Below are 16588 nucleotides of genomic sequence, written 5' to 3'. Positions count from 1 at the left end.
TCTGCTGTCAGCGTCAGCCGAGAAGAGAAGAAACGGGACGGCTTCATCGTGATTTGTTTCTAAATACAATGAAGAGCTTTTACTGGAATGTGCCATGAACTGTAAACACGACGTACATTCCTTCTTCCTTCCACAGATTCTATCTGCGTAAGGATCGCTCATCCGTGCCATCCAATTAGGATGATGCAACACATATTTCCCACGAGAACACGTCACATTTTTGTCAATACCCTTCCCAGAAGCTCATTATACTTTGAAAAGTATGGATTTCTATGCTCAACGTGATCTACGGCCAGTTACAGGAGAAAAACACAGCTGTGAACTTAGAAATGGATCATAATAAATCTCCTGCGATAGCTGTTATATTTATTGAATTAAAATGATCTCATTACATTTACTTTTCTTATTGTATAATTACTTTTTTATCCAACTATCTGACAAAGATAGTTTCACATGCACCACCGCTGCAACTCATCGGACCAGGTCTGGTTTCTGTCCGTACAAGAAGGAACGTAAGCATTGAAGTTTTTTTTTGGTTTTAGGTGGGGGGAGGGGGCGTGGTGTCTTTGAGCCCCCTCTTGAGGCCTTGAAAGGGGTAACAGCTGCAGACGCCAGCTGTTTGACAAGTGCCCCACACTCGCGATGGCCCTATAGTAGTGCTACCGTGCGTCCAGACACTCCAACCTGATCCTCGCAGGTTCCCTCACCCCGGTTCAAAAATAAACAACAAAGAAGCTGTAAATACATTTTACACAGAAACGTAAGCACGCTCAACTTCTGCCTTCCTGACATGACACAATGAAGGCCCAAAGATGAGACCAGAATGTCCACATGACGGAGTCTGAGTCAAGATCTAAAGAAGACGCATGGCTCCGTCCATCTGTCCTCACTACGAGCGCCGCGTCGCCCATACATGGCACGGACGGGCTTCCCTGTCCCCCGTCACGCCATTCATGGAGTGCAGTTGTCAATGGCGCAACAGGCTACCATACTTGGAGAAAGCACAGCCCCTCCCTCACAGGATATAAAACGGGCAGACCTGGCTCTCAGACACCCTCCCCCCGGTTGCCGCTCTTGCAAGGTTCTGAAGTGCCAGGCGCTGATCCTGGTGAGTAGGGGAACCCTTTGGAAGTGTGGATTAATGCCAAGAAGGTGGACTAATTGCTATCGTTTATTTCAGAAGTGACACCATGTGCGACGACGACGAGACCACCGCCCTCGTGTGCGACAACGGCTCCGGTCTGGTGAAGGCCGGGTTCGCCGGGGATGACGCGCCCCGCGCCGTCTTCCCATCCATTGTCGGCCGCCCTCGGCACCAGGTAAAGAATCTCCATTTCGTGCTAGCTATTCTGAAATACAAACCTTCATGAAGACATTGGAACAATTTTGTACTGTAGCTGAGCCATCGCAAAACCAAGCCCCGCCTCCTCTGTCCTCTCTCAGGGAGTCATGGTGGGCATGGGTCAGAAGGACTCCTACGTGGGCGACGAAGCCCAGAGCAAGAGGGGGATTCTGACCCTCAAGTACCCCATCGAGCACGGCATCATCACCAACTGGGACGACATGGAGAAGATCTGGCACCACACCTTCTACAACGAGCTGAGGGTGGCCCCCGAGGAGCACCCCACCCTGCTGACCGAGGCGCCTCTCAACCCAAAGGCCAATCGTGAGAAGATGACCCAGATCATGTTCGAGACCTTCAACGTGCCCGCCATGTACGTGGCCATCCAGGCCGTGCTGTCGCTGTACGCCTCCGGTCGTACCACCGGTACGTTGCTGTTTCCAAATACTTTTGTCTTTCTGGATTTGAATGATCCAATCACGATTTGATTGCCAGGTATCGTGCTGGACTCTGGCGACGGTGTGACACACAACGTGCCCATCTACGAGGGTTACGCCCTCCCGCACGCCATCATGCGTCTGGACTTGGCCGGACGTGACCTCACCGATTACCTAATGAAGATCCTGACCGAGCGCGGCTACTCCTTTGTCACGACAGGTACGCCTCGACCCAATGGGAAACGTTCTTCTTCCCTTCCGCTCGACTAAGTGTAACATCTCGCCACTGCAGCCGAGCGTGAGATTGTGCGTGACATCAAGGAGAAGCTGTGCTACGTGGCCTTGGACTTTGAGAACGAAATGGCCACAGCCGCCTCCTCTTCGTCCCTGGAGAAGAGCTACGAGCTGCCCGACGGTCAGGTCATCACCATCGGCAACGAGCGCTTCCGCTGCCCAGAGACCCTTTTCCAGCCCTCTTTCATCGGTGCGTAAAAAGCTACAATCAGGAATTCGCAATGTTCCAAGATTTTGACATTGGAGACTGTTTGAAGTCACAGTTTATCCTCTCTACGTCTTAAAGTATATTTTGAACATTTGCTGCTCTGTCAGCTGCTGGGGGAAGCCGTCTGCCGTAGCGCCTGTTACGGCAACTGACAGCGGTGTCGGTTTCTCTAAGCTTAAATCGAATCCCGCCCCCCCCCCCCCGCCTCCCCTCCTCCACAGGCATGGAATCGGCCGGCATTCACGAGACAACCTACAACAGCATCATGAAGTGCGACATCGACATCAGGAAGGACCTGTACGCCAACAATGTCCTGTCGGGCGGCACCACCATGTACCCCGGCATTGCCGACCGCATGCAGAAGGAGATTACGGCTCTGGCCCCCAGCACCATGAAGATCAAGGTACTCACATCTGCCCCTCAATCAAATACCTCACTAGTGTTTTTTTTGTAAGGATGTCAAATTACCGTAATGCTTTTCTGCTTTCGTAGATCATCGCCCCCCCTGAAAGAAAATACTCCGTGTGGATCGGAGGCTCCATCCTGGCCTCGCTGTCCACCTTCCAGCAGATGTGGATCAGCAAGCAGGAGTACGATGAGGCCGGACCCTCCATCGTCCACAGGAAGTGCTTCTAAGCCAGCAACGCCCCCCTCCTCCCCAATTCTTTTACGAGCCTCCAACCATTTGTTTACAATTTCTACATGTATAGCTTTCTAAATAAACAAGAACCCAGGACCTGCGATGCGCACCTCTTTGTCGTCTTTATGGCTCGCTTGAGTCGCTGAAGTATGACAAATGAGGCTGGCTAATGCAAGGTGAGCCACTCTTAAATTAAATCGGGATAAAAAAAAAAATAGAGTGGCCTTTGTTCACGTGATTGGCGAATAACAGTTATTAAAGTTTTGAATTAGAAAAGATTAGAGAGAGCGGAGAGGATAAGCCATGGCGCCATGTTTCATTGAGGGGAAAACACCGGTGGTCATGTGACTTCCCTAATCTCTTTTGGCACATTGATGGACAAACCTTACTCTGCCCGACTATGATGATAATGATGATCAAAAACAAATTCAACGGTTTAATATTGACTCAATGTTCAGTATTGTGATAGTATCTTTGCTCTACATTTTACATAATTAATATATCTAATTATACCTATGTCATTTTTATAATTGCTATAAATAATTCGCAGATCTGCCGGCGTACAAAAATCAAAAACATCGGTTCTAATTTGCCCCCACGCAGAGAAATGCCATACTTCATATTTTGACCAATTTTCATTAAAAAAGATTTCTAAAAATAATTTAATTATATATAATAATAATGATAATAATGATAAAAATAAATACAATTTCCTACTATTATGTAAAATGAAATAATTTTTCATTGAATGATATGGAAAGAAACTTGCATAATTGGCCCTCCTGCAGCACACTTAACTGTGCCTGCCCGGTGGATAAATTGCATTCTATGTTCAAGTGAAGTGAATTACTCCAAACCAGAAGCCCCACGCTTGCGCAAGGAGGAGGAGGAGCAGGGAGGAAGAGGAGGTGGTGGGGGCAGTACTTAAAGGCGGATTAACGCTGGCAAAGACATTCAACGCGAGCTCCCCTCGGCGCGCGCACACCCGATGTGAGGATTGTGCACATCGGAGGGCTTGCAAGTCAACCCCCCACCCCTTACTCCCCCCCACTTGCTGCCTTCACCACCACCACATGACGGGGGGCAACGTGGCGGCGGCGGTGAGGCGGTGGGAGCGCGCGGCACAAGCAGCGGGACGCGCAGGCAGACAAAGAGACGCTCGGCGCGACGGGATGCGCTCTGACGCCCGGCTTGGACTCTTTTTTGGGGGGAAGTAAAACACTACAAAAAAGAGACGATCTTTTTTTATTTTTTGGGGAGGGGGGGAAGCCTGCTGGACCACCACCACTTGTGCCCACTTCTGCTCCTCCGGATGCTCAGAAATGGGGGAATGGACTATACTAGAGAGGCTCCTGGAGGCTGCTGTCCAGCAGCACTCTACTATGATAGGAAGGTAAGGCGAGAAGAAGGACCGGAGAGACCGCAGCAGCCTCCAGGATCGTCTTTAGCATGGTCCATAGTCCCCCGGCTTCTGTCTAGTGAACCACCCCTCCCACAGGACCCTGTCTGTGCCCCTCTTGGTCGTCTTCGTGTGTTTTGTGTTGTGGTTTGCACTATAGATGTTGAATTAGGGTTAGACGGTAAGACAAAAAAAGTGTTTCAGCACTGGACAGCTCCCGTGCGCAAAAGCCACTCGACGTGCGCCGTTGTCCTCTCTAAAATGAGTTCACTTGTTTTCACTTGTTTTTTCCTCCTTATTGAAAAAGGATCCTGCTGACGGTGGTGGTGATCTTCCGCATCCTGATCGTGGCCATCGTCGGGGAGACAGTGTACGATGACGAGCAGACCATGTTCGTGTGCAACACGCTGCAGCCGGGCTGCAACCAGGCGTGCTACGACAAGGCGTTCCCCATCTCGCACATCCGCTACTGGGTCTTCCAGATCATCATGGTGTGCACGCCCAGCCTGTGCTTCATCACCTACTCGGTGCACCAGTCGGCCAAGCAGAAGGAGAGGCGCTACTCCACCGTCTACCTGACGCTGGACAAGGAGCCGGACTCGCTACTGAAGCGCAGCCTGCTCGGCGGCGGCGGCGGAGGAGGGGGGGGCGGCGTTGGCGGGGGCGACGACTCGGCCAAGAAGATCAAGAACACGGTGGTCAATGGCGTGGTGCTGCAAAACACCGACAACTCCACCAAGGAGTCCGAGCCCGACTGTCTGGAGGTGAAGGAGATGCCCAACTCGGCGGCTGCCAGAACTACAAAGTCCAAAATGAGGCGGCAGGAGGGCATCTCGCGCTTCTACATCATCCAGGTGGTGTTCCGCAATGCGCTGGAGATCGGCTTCCTGGTGGGCCAGTACTTCCTGTACGGCTTCAACGTGCCCTCCGTTTACGAGTGCGACCGCTACCCGTGCATCAAGGACGTCGAGTGCTACGTGTCGCGACCCACCGAGAAGACCGTCTTCCTGGTCTTCATGTTCGCCGTCAGCGGCTTCTGCGTGGTGCTCAATCTGGCCGAGCTCAACCACCTGGGCTGGCGCAAGATCAAGACGGCCGTGCGCGGCGTGCAGGCCCGCCGGAAGTCCATCTACGAAATCCGGAACAAGGACCTGCCGCGGATGAGCGTGCCCAATTTCGGGCGCACGCAGTCCAGCGACTCGGCTTACGTCTAAAGAGGACAGCACCCCCCCAACACACACACACAGCCCCCCTCCCCCCTCGCTCCAGCCATCCTCCTTGCGCGTTTGGAACTTCTGACTATTACGCACGCCTGAATACGTGTCACGACTTTTCACCAGTGGGCAAGTTTGATTTTCCCTTCTCTTTCCATAAATTCCATGCTTGGATTACTAACGCGTGTGCCGGCTTGCTAAATTATGCTTATGATTGCACAGAGGCATCTTTTTGAGTTTGTACTCCATCAGAGCAACCGTGTGTCTACTACACACACACACACTGGACATTTCATTAGGTACACCAGTGGTCATGGGAATACATTTTTCTTAAGGAACATACTTTTGAGTGGTGGTGATGGCAACCAAAGCCACAATATGTTAATTAAATTGCTTTGGGTGTGTCCTCTTAAAAATGCACTGAAAAGAGGAAAACACCTAAAAGCTTGATCCAAAAATGTGCTTTTTTTTTTCCACTTCATCTCTATCTGTAGTTAAAGGACACTAGTAAAGAGGACACTAATAGATCCACATCCATATATTAATATATAAACATACTTTGTGTTGCCTGTGTCACACCACTTGACCTTAAACATAAGAGCCGCTCCATTGCTTACTTCTATCAACCGTTGCTGCAAACGCAAACGTCTGTGACTTCACCTTCATAATTTTTTGTTGTTGTTGTGTAGGACACACCAAAGCGCCCACAGATTTTTATGATTCTCTTTTTGTTCCCGCTTTTTTGTGTAATCAAGTGCCATACTTGTATATAGACATGACATAAATGTATACATATATTAAAATATAAATATATATAAAATATTAATGTATATATATCTATATATATACACTATATATAGATATATAAAATATAAAAATATTCATCAATGAGAAGCTTATTTCCCCTGCTTGGACGCTAATGGCCATTTTTTTAAAATGCATCAATTGTGATTTCAATGAATAAAAAAGTGCATATGGACAGCTTTCTTCCAACTATGGGAAAATTAAGATTTTTTTTTTTTTTAAATGCCCCCTCCCATACACAGCTCCAAATAAGAAAAATAGCACAAATTAAATTTTTTTTTTTTTTAAATTAAAATAATGCTCTGGTGCTACAGTTTTGCTTTGATTTTCAAAGAATGGTTTGAAAATGTATCCAAAAAGACATCCGAATAAGGAATGACGAGCAAATAAAAAGTGGGATTCATGTACTCTACCAGTGTGTGAAGCGCAGGGTTTTTTTTTTTTTTTCTTTGTGCGATGGTTGGCTGTGTGTGAGTGTGTCGGTGGCGCAGTAGCCACGCCCACTCTACTGCGGGACACACCTTTTACACGGGTGGTGCCGCATCACTGATGCGCAAGTCCATATTATATGCAGCGGACACAAAATGAGGTACGCCTGAGCCCTCGAACGTGACTCGTGATTGAAGATTTGTCTTTAAAATCATGAAGTCACTTCTGACTGACACTATGGGGGGAATTATTCATTTGATAAATACTGCATCATACTTTGGGGTTCTCTATTTCTCTAAATAGTCACGGAGTGCACGCAAGAAAAATAAATACATGCAGTCATTTGTCCCCCCCATAAAGGTGGCAACTGTAATTACCTCCGCTCAGAGATGCAATTTTGTACACACAGACATTAAAGAGTTAACAGCTGGACCTCATGTGAACCCTTTTGCTAACCAAAACAGCAACACCTACTAAGGATAGTTAAGTAGTATCTCATATACTGCAGATTACCAAGTTTACAGCTGTTGTGACTGTTATTGTTCCAGCTGTCATGTGGTTGACCTTCAAAGTTTGTCACAAATTTTTATTTGATAATTCATTGATTGATTAATTGATTGATTTTTTCAAGGAGAATTTTCAAAAGTTTGTATGCACAAGCAGCTTCATACTAGTATGTTTGCGTGTCGTTTTTAGCGTGTTTAACTATTGGACATTTTCTTCGCATTTGATTCAGCGACTAACATACCACAAGGGGAAGCCGGCATAACACTAGTTGCATGCTTATTTTGTTGCTTAATTTATTTTAAAATGATTTTTTTTTCCTTCGCATGCATTATGTCATTTGGAATTTGATCCTCAGCCCAGAAATGAGCAGCAGCCCATTTCTGGTCCGCTCGCCTCCACCTTTCACCTCTCATTTGCGAGAGGGGCGAGGCGGGATTGATGAGGAGAAGGTTTGCTCCCTGAAGGTCAACAGCGGACAAGAAGAGGGAAAAACAGAGGAAGGGCTGCCCCTCCTTTGAGATAAAATGGGAAAAGAAAAAAAATTACTTGCAGTAGGCCATCACAGTCGAGTCTTCTCGCCAGCGTGACTCTGCAAAGTTGGGAGGATTTGAATGGCAGCAGAGGAAGCTCCCCTTCAACTTGAAAAACTAAAGAAAAAAAGAGAGAAAAAAAAATAACTTTACACTCTCTTGTTGCTCACAGTTTACAAGTGTGACAAAATGGAGGCGCAATCAGCCTCCGTCACTATGACAAGTGGAGAGCCGGTACGCATTTTGACGCCTTTAGATCCGGTGGCAGCGTTCCTTGGCTCGCCTCTCAAACGTCAGGCCGAGTGGCAGAAATAATTGGGCTGTGGCGCAATGCGATTACGCACGCTGCTATGCATTTTTTTTTTTTTTTTTAACATTATGCAGTACTTGGCACGCATCTCACAGAGTACCTGAACATCCCGCTCACGTTTGACTCACTTCATTAGTGACGCTTACGCATGCAACCTAATTGCACATATTTTATTTTTACATTTTCAGATCAGTCTGAACGTGCATATTAAAAGTCTACACACCCCTGTTCAACCCCCCAATCATATAAGAAAAAACAGACGTCCAAAGTGACTTTCAGAAGGCATTAACATTGCATGACAATCGTAGTGGATTTTTCAGGTGGTCCTAATAATCGCCTCAGCGGCAGTGAGCCACCGTGACAACTGCACTAGAGGCCAGCGAGCTATTTTAGGAGCAAAAACCACATCCCACCTTTAGAATATGTCATTCAAATTCTACACAGACAAAAGAGAGGATTTGGATGCACACATATGTTGTGGGGGTGACGCCATGGTACAGCGATGTGGATGTGTACATGGCTTAGTGGCTCTGCAAGACAATCTAATCCGACGTAAATGGACGGCGCCAGGAATACATTTGCGCTGAACCTAGGAATGTGCAAGTCAGCGTTTTTGTCCATCAGTGGTCGCTCCACGACGTTGTATTGTATGGACACCATATTTCCAATCATATGAATGATGGCTTCAAGGACAAAAGGGAGATTTTCGGTTTTGGTGTTCCCGTTTAGCGCACATGACAGAAGTGTTTGAGAGTGTGTGTGTGTGTGTGTGTGTGTGTGTGTGTGTGTGTGTGTGTGTGTGTGGGGGGCAAATATTACTCAGTGGCATTGACAGATTGCTCTACCTGATAGAAGATTAATTTCTCATCCATTTTTTAAAAAATGTGACCCCGCCCCGGGGGATTAAGAACATTAGCGGATTATACGCAGATTTGCCAAAACCACAGGTTCACTGTGGGATGGTCAACACCTGGTCGGGGACACGATGGACCCAAACAAAAGATTTTGATCTGACGACACTCAGATTTGATTATTTTTTTCCAACAGACTACCAGCTCAGGTGTGACAGGGTCACATTGAACACATTCAAAGTAATATTTGGTCTCCCTATGCATTTGAGTCAACAAACAGCTCATGTCGAACATTTTGACTCAGTGACTTGGCTCTCGTTAGATTACATTGTCATGCGGCACCCTGGCTGCCATAAACAAACAAAAACAATTTCCTTCCAGTAACAATGCTCATTTCCCCGCAGAAGTGACAGTTCATTCCGACGCCTACTTTGTACGCCTGCCTGCCTGCCTCGGTCCAGCGATTCCCGCCCTCCGCAGCGCCTAATAGCCTCGTACGAGACACGGCTCCATTGTTCCTGATTAATGTTTAGGTTTTGCGCCATTACGCGGCCAATAAAAATCAAGGGCTGGCAGGCCTTAATCAGACGCAGGGAACATTGGCGGTACAATTGGACTTGATATGGAGCAGCGGGAAAGACGGAGGAGACACAAGTATCGATATTCATTTAAGGGCCGGCCGGCGACGCTAAAATACACTCTCGTACAGCCCGAGAATATGAATCACTACAATGTGCCACAGAGGCTCGGAGAGAATTGACATCCTGTGAGCAGTGTGTGGAAGGGGGATAAAAAAAAAAATAAAAAAAGAATAAATACAGGAAATAAGAGAAATATCACAACGTTTTTTTTTTGCAAATCCTGCGGGAATTGTAAGATTACACAATGTGGAATAGCGTCATTGTGTGTGCTTCATCATCTAATCTATCTGCCTGTGCTTTACCTTTGGACTCTGTTTGAACCAGATACATTTCCACAGGCTGCCACTGATCCAACGTTTTTTTTTCTGGCTTCTGAATCTACCTCACATCTTTCTTGCTTCGTTTTCTTTTTTGTAGTCAGTTGCTCTCCTCACCTCGTGTTCCACCTAACGCCTCTTGTCTCATTGTGATGCTTTCACCAAACGGTGCAGCTCAAAGGGGTTTTATTGATGCCACATTTTATGATTTTGAAGGGACCAGCTTTGAAGCAAAAGTGATACATTGAGGTTGCGCGTGCTTGTTGCTTTTGCTTGCACTTTCAATTTGAAATAATGTCGTCTTTTGTGGGTGGGAATTTGGATAGACATTTTTAAAAAATGTGATTCATCAATTAATAATAATAAATAAATCATTTGTGAGCAGGTCTAAAATTGAAAAATGTGTCACCTTATGCCCACCCTAACCCTGAGACAGCTGCTAAAAAGGTAATTTTCTTTCCAAACTGCAGACAAACCAATAAAACCAATATAGCGACATGCGGAGTCCCCCTAGGGTCTGTTCTATGTCCTCAATTGTTCGACACTCAGACAGTGAGGAACAAAAATATCTTTGTCAATGCAGATGACACGCAGTTCACCATTTCGAAAGCCTTGGGGAAATCTTCTCCCATTCAACTGCTGAATAAGCGCATGGAACAAATCTTTCAATGGAAACGCCAAAATTATCTCAATTGACAATGAGAAAATGTAAACAGATGCCAGATTTCACTTGGTTGATTTAAGTCTATTTGCATCCTGAAATTAATATGAGAATGTTAGCAATTATGTTTATATATTTTTTTTTTTAACGTCCATTTCTGGAAAACCGCTGGAGAATGTAAACATTGCAGCGCATCGTTAATGGCCAGCGCTAGCTTTGTCACACAAACAATCGCAATGTGGAGCATTATCCCGAGATGACCCACAATTGAACACAAAGTTATCGTTGTCAGGGTTCTTTCGAGTCAGTGTCTGAAAAAATAACTACAAAAACAGAAACGAGGGTTGCTGGAAAACATGAGCCCAGTTATCGTCTTCAGCAAGGCGTTAATTAGAGTGAGAAATCTCCCCACGACCAAAACACGAGCTCACACACATTCGGGTTCGGTAACAAGGTGTGCCAAGAGGCGTCAGCGTGATGTTGTGCGTGAAAACATCGCAGCGGACGAGCAGATGAACTGCCTTTGCACATCTTGGTGTCTTGGAATTGACAACCATAAGCTCGATGCAGGATGCAGTAAACACATACTAGCTTTGGGAAGGTAATGATTAGCATCGTTAGCATATTTATATTGTTAGCATATGCCAAAAGGGTGTGACACGACTAAGTGACAAATAAGGGGCAATGATTACGATTAGTTACTTTGTCCGTGCGAGGAGAGACAAGTCGAAGCTCATTATGCAGCTTTTGACCAATCCGGCGTTGGCTGCTGATGTAGCGGAATCCTTAAAGAAAGGCCTTATTGGTATTCTAGGATCAATAGCAAATTGCTCTGTTAACAGATGCCTGGCACTACCTGCCGAAGGGGCATTTTCTAATGACTTTTTTTTTTTTTTTTTTTTTTAAACTCTTCTAGATGGCACTCGCTGTTCAAAATTGGGCTGAAAGCACACCGACTTGGCATTTCATAAACACATTTATTACAACCGTGCCATCTAGAGGAACGAAAAATATACAACTGGTTCATGACGCAAATTTGAAGCTTCAATTTTTGGCTTCCTCTCACCTTTGTTGACTTTATCACTGGGCTGCGGCTTGTCTACTGTATGTTGTTTATATGAAGGCATCAAAATAAAAGATGACGTAACCGTGACCCAATGAGCCATTCAGCTTAGGTCATCATCCAAAGTCATGCTGACTTCATTCATCATTAATTAACCGCAGTGGTGAAGTTGCTATCATGATCGGGCAATCTGAGTCACACATTACAACTCAACTGGGTCACCAAATGACCTCTAAACAAAATGTTGCTATGTATATTTTCCACTCTCTCTTGATTTATCTTCCATACATGAAAAAAAATAATATTACAGAGCAATTCTGGAAGCACTCATATGGCCCGAGGAGGCACAACTGGAGACAAGCTGTTCTCCCTCTAAACACAGATTTGGGCGCACATGACTCAAGCAAGCAAGCGAGCAGCTTTGGCCCGCAGTCGTGCCCTGCGGCGGCAGCAGCAGCAGCAGCAGAAGCAGCGCTTGTGCAGAGCCAGACTTGGCGTTTTAAGCACACATGCGCGGAGCCATCGTTTGAACCCAGCCACAGTCACCAACGATTGGCGTGGCCTCAGAACTGTGATGTGCTAGCCACCGTGCCGCCCGCTAATCCTGATGGATTAGAATTGGGACAATAATATGACCACGGCAGCCAAAAAGAAGAAATCATTTTCAGACTTCCAAAGTTTTGGAAGTTTTCTTATCCGATTGAAACAGGGTGTGAAATTTCTACTCAAACATTCATGCAGATGACATCAGCGCTGCGCCGTGAGTCAACATGAGATCACAACAGAGCCGAGGCGGGAACCACGCCGAGCGGAAGGAAACAAACGACACCTGAAGGAGGCTCGGCTCCTCGCAGACGTTACTTCACTGGCAAAACATGAGCTCACCGGCCAGGGATGTCACCATTAGAAGGGCGACTTTGGAGCAATCCTTGGCTTGCCTCGTTGACGCCGTCCTCAGCGGCAGACGTTCAAGCCGCATTGAGTATTTGATAAATCATGCAGTGTTTACTACAGCGGCGAGCGAGCCAAATCCCAGAAAACGTTTGGCATGAGTCGCAAACTGCATAATTCATCAAAATGGAGGTAGACCGCTTTGTCTCAAAAAAAAAAAAAGGGTAGACAGGCTTAATAGTTTTCTCGAATCTAGGGGCTTAACTTTATGCCCCAAATTAGCGTTGAGTACTTTCAAATCTATTTGTTTCATTCCTAAGCTTTGAATATTTGCCTGAAGCCATTTTGAACAACACACAAAATGGCTCGGTGAGGCTGACTCTCCTGACACCGTGAATCAGCACTTTTTGGGTCGAGCTGAGGTCAGCACGAGTGTCCAGGAGAATTCTGTCCATCAAATCTCTCTTGAGATGGGCGTGTTGATGTCCCACGTCACCAGCGTGTCAAACAACAAGCTTATCAAAGCATCATCAACCTCTCTCGGCGTTTTCTGTCACTTCAGAAGCCAAAGTGGTGTGTGGGAGAGAAGACGGGGGGGGTCATGGGGTCATGTCAGGCCTGAGGGAGGGCTCTCAGCAATTTTTGTTTAAAATATATTTTTTTTTTGGGGGGACCAGCAAAAATAAGTGACAGTGAGGATTTAACTTGACACCAAAATCAATGTGACAAAAAAAAAACGATATACAACGTGCTCCGCGGTTAAAAGAGCCGTCAGGTCAGAGCAGAGGCAGAAAATGGAGCCGGACTAACGTCGGCGTCATTATAAATGGCTCTCTTGATTACGGCTGATAAAACTTAAGCTGCCGTCGCTTAATGGGATTGCGGAGAGGCTGAGTGCTTGCCAATTTGGCTGTGTTATGCAACAGGCAAGTCACTTCATACCTGCGGCAGGTTGTCATGGCAGCCATTTTGTAAGCCTTGTCTCCACTTAACACGTGTTCCCTCCTTCCATTTTCCCTTTGCCTGTTTGTGCACCTGCTCAAGATTAAAGCGCCGTCGGCTACTTTTTGATTTTGGCGGCGCCTGTTTAATTGGACGGGATGAAGGATTACAAACACTTCAAATTGATAACGACATTGTGACATATTTCAAGCAACCATTTGGGAAAACCTTTGTACGTTGTGACAGATTCCACAGAGCGCGTCCGGCGTCCTTTGCGCTCACGCATCCTAAATGCACTCGTTGGTATTCTACGCGCCGTCGTTTGTTTTCGGCATAATGCGGGAATGTCATTCGGCTCCACGCGTCTTCCTCAAACATTACCATACAAATAAAAGCTAGGGAACAGGGGGGGGGGGGGGGGGGGGGCAGGAAGCAGGAGGAGGTTGAATTTATGGGGCGCAGTCATTGGGGAGGCAGCAAAGTGAATTTTACACACCAGCAACCTGGTAATGACGATAATAAAGGCAATAAAATGCTGGCCCTTTACTAACACGTGAGATATGGATTGGTCTAAATTGACATCATAAATAATTCTTCTTCATTGGTTGTGGGGAGATTAAATATACATCGCGCACGCATGGTTCCACCTTCTGTGTGTGTGCGTTTTTAAGTTTGCATTGAGGGTTCAAAAGTTCACCCTGAGCCATTAATGAAACTCGCAATGGTTCGGTACGCAGAGGCTTGGAGAGATATGCTCATGTAAAAAAAAATATTGTTATCAGCTAGCGCTGTCATGCTAAAATGTACTACACGGAATATTCAAAAAAGTGGCTCAACAAGACATGATCGAGGTGCAGATTCAATTCAAATGAGCGGGATTATTTTTGTCTAAAAATGCAGTCGACACAACCGAAAAAAATACACAACAACAACAGAATATCTCCCTCTCGTCATTGTGGCTTGAAAACGGATCCCAGTGAAAGGCGACGCGATGGCTATTGTTTCGAAAAGCAGATTATGTGTGACTTTAGGGGGGGCGTGCAACACATGGCCGACGCTCTCAAAGATGACACTGTTAATCTCTTCTCCGTACCGAGGAATGCAGCGCTTTAAAAAGAAAAGTGAAGCGCAAAGTGGGGGATGAAACGTTTGTGAGGCACTTTGTCATGTTTATACTTAATACTAATCAAAGCCTCTCTAAAGGCAATTCAACTTCGATATAAACAACAATTAAAGCCTTTAAAAGGCAATGAACTTTTTTTTTTATTTGCATATCTGCAGAGTCGCTGTATGGCAACACGTTTATCTTTATTCCGAGCACATCCCTCTTAAATCCGCTTGGCTCACTCCGTTATTGAACCGTCATTGGCTTTGCTGGCAAACTCCTTTTTTTCTTTTTCCTCGCCCCCTCCCCTCTTCTCTCCAAAATCATGGCCCATTTATTCTAACCCAATTATTATCGAAGGCTGGCTGAGCTGAGTGATAGACGTGAGCTTGTCCGAGCACACGCTGGCGGCATTAGAAATGATCCCGATTCATGACCAGTGACGAGGTGACTAATTAACACTGTGTGTGTAAGAATGTAAACGGCTCGGGCGGGACAGTTTATGGCGTGTTTCGACACGGCTTGTTGGTCGCCATTACAGAGACAATGTGTAATTCTTGTCTAATGGAGAGGAAGTGGACCATCATTAACCCTAGTTAGCCCAAACGTGAGCTGCATGAGCAGAACCTTAAGTGTCAGGAGGATAAAACATATTAAATATACACATAACATTTAAAAAAATGAAGCATTTAAGGCACAACATTTGAATTTTTTGAATGAAAAATAGTAATTTCATAAAATGATAGGATTTGGGGGTTAATTGTTTTTAATTGGACTAAAGGGCTAACAAATAATTGCGCAGAGCAAATCCTGCCTAGCAACAACGCAACCAATGAGTGTATCTTGCTATAGACGCCGCATGCTGCTTCACCTGACTAAAATTGGATTAAGGTCGTCCGCGTTGTCCGCACTCCACCTTACCTCAGATAACTCTTGACAAGTGTGAGTATTTGATGCGTGGCGGGTCGGGTCAGAGTCTCGGCGTGCTACGCTCTGTAATGTAGGTGAGGGAAGGGGAGGAGATTACAGGGGGAGGGAGCGAGGTGCAACATGGTTTTGACAGCATTGGTGTGCCAAGCTCACTCCTCTAGACTGGAAGCGTTGCCTGCATGTCAATGAGCAGAGAAGCTGGGGTCTCTTGTCTCACACACACTGGCTGCCATCTGCACCCTGAATGGAGAAGTGTGTATGTGTGCGTGTGTGTACTTCAGAGGATGGGCTGCAGTTAACCCAGCCTGTCTCACAACCTTTGAGAAGCAGACAGATCATGGGGGGGGTGTTCTATTTTTAGACGTGCAATGGGGGACTGGATAAACGTGTGTGTGTGTGTGTGTGTGTGTGTGTGTGTGTGTGTGTGTGTGTGTGTGTGTGTGTGTGTGTGTGTGTGTGTGTGTGTGATTGCAAGGGGTGAGCATGATGCGCCGAGATAGCCTTTTGAAAAACAAGGTCGCCGAGGAGCCACGTGTTTGCAAAAATTTATGTTGAAAGCCTAAAAATAGTCCAATTTAAAAGCCTCTAAAAATGCATTTTAGGAAAAAATAATTAAATTAAATAAAAAATAAATATAACCTAAAAATGAAAATATAGACGTAAAGCCCACTGTAAAGTTGATGAAGTTGCCGTAAAGGGATTTAAATCCCCATTTTAAAAGGAGAGAGAGAATTTAAACTCCGCCCCCTTAAGAAGATAGGTTGGCATACAAACAATAAGAAGTAAAGCATGTGTGCCTACTTCAGAGGGCGTGCTGCAGTTGACCCTGCCTATCTTGCAGCCTTTACGAAGCAGACAGATCATTGAGGGGAAAAAAAAAAAGGGGGGAAGATCTATTTTTAGACGTGCAATAAGGGAGGGGATAAGCATGTGTGTGTGTGTGTGTGTGTGTGTGTGTGTGTGTGTGTGTGTGTGTGTGTGTGTGTGTGTGTGTGTGTGTGTGTGTGTGCGTGTTTGATTTCAAGGGGTGAGCATGATGCGCCGTGATAGCCTTTTGCAAAACAACGTCGCCG

At 46.0% G+C, this 16588-nt stretch overlaps 2 protein-coding genes across 3 annotated transcripts; both read left to right on the top strand.

Annotated features, from left to right (window-relative positions):
* The first annotated feature begins 1059 nt into the window (after positions 1 to 1059).
* On the top strand, positions 1060 to 3012 carry LOC147045157 (actin, alpha cardiac muscle 1). The gene is made up of 7 exons (XM_085932749.1): positions 1060 to 1108; positions 1181 to 1319; positions 1444 to 1768; positions 1838 to 1999; positions 2072 to 2263; positions 2503 to 2684; positions 2774 to 3012. The coding sequence occupies exons 2-7, from the start codon at positions 1191 to 1193 to the stop codon at positions 2915 to 2917; spliced, it is 1134 nt and encodes a 377-aa protein (XP_085788875.1). The 5' UTR covers positions 1060 to 1108; positions 1181 to 1190; the 3' UTR covers positions 2918 to 3012.
* Positions 3013 to 4243: 1231 nt separating this feature from the next.
* LOC147045156 (gap junction delta-2 protein) lies at positions 4244 to 5534 on the top strand. Of its 2 annotated transcripts, XM_085931854.1 has the most exons (3): positions 4244 to 4314; positions 4628 to 4912; positions 4976 to 5534. In XM_085931854.1, exons 1-3 carry the CDS (start codon positions 4244 to 4246, stop codon positions 5532 to 5534), a joined length of 915 nt encoding a protein of 304 aa, XP_085787980.1. The 2 variants fall into 2 exon arrangements, with proteins under 2 accessions (XP_085787980.1, XP_085787979.1); XM_085931853.1 differs by having other exon boundaries at positions 4628 to 5534.
* The last annotated feature ends 11054 nt before the right edge of the window (positions 5535 to 16588 follow it).

The sequence above is a fragment of the Syngnathus leptorhynchus genome, chromosome 15, assembly GCF_054491065.1.
Source record: "Syngnathus leptorhynchus isolate UIUO chromosome 15, UIUO_Slep, whole genome shotgun sequence".
In the NCBI taxonomy this organism is placed as follows: domain Eukaryota; kingdom Metazoa; phylum Chordata; class Actinopteri; order Syngnathiformes; family Syngnathidae; genus Syngnathus; species Syngnathus leptorhynchus.
Note: the sequence above shows the minus strand (reverse complement) of the source record. Positions and strands in the feature narration are given on the sequence as shown.

Coding starts and splice junctions, on each gene's coding strand:
- LOC147045157 (XM_085932749.1), top strand. CDS start 1,191: ATGTGCGACGACGACGAGACCACCGCCCTCGTGTGCGACAACGGCTCC. Junction 2,000..2,071: donor CTACTCCTTTGTCACGACAG/GTACGCCTCGAC, acceptor TCGCCACTGCAG/CCGAGCGTGAGATTGTGCGT. Junction 2,264..2,502: donor TTTCCAGCCCTCTTTCATCG/GTGCGTAAAAAG, acceptor CCTCCTCCACAG/GCATGGAATCGGCCGGCATT.
- LOC147045156 (XM_085931853.1), top strand. CDS start 4,244: ATGGGGGAATGGACTATACTAGAGAGGCTCCTGGAGGCTGCTGTCCAG. Junction 4,315..4,627: donor CACTCTACTATGATAGGAAG/GTAAGGCGAGAA, acceptor TTATTGAAAAAG/GATCCTGCTGACGGTGGTGG.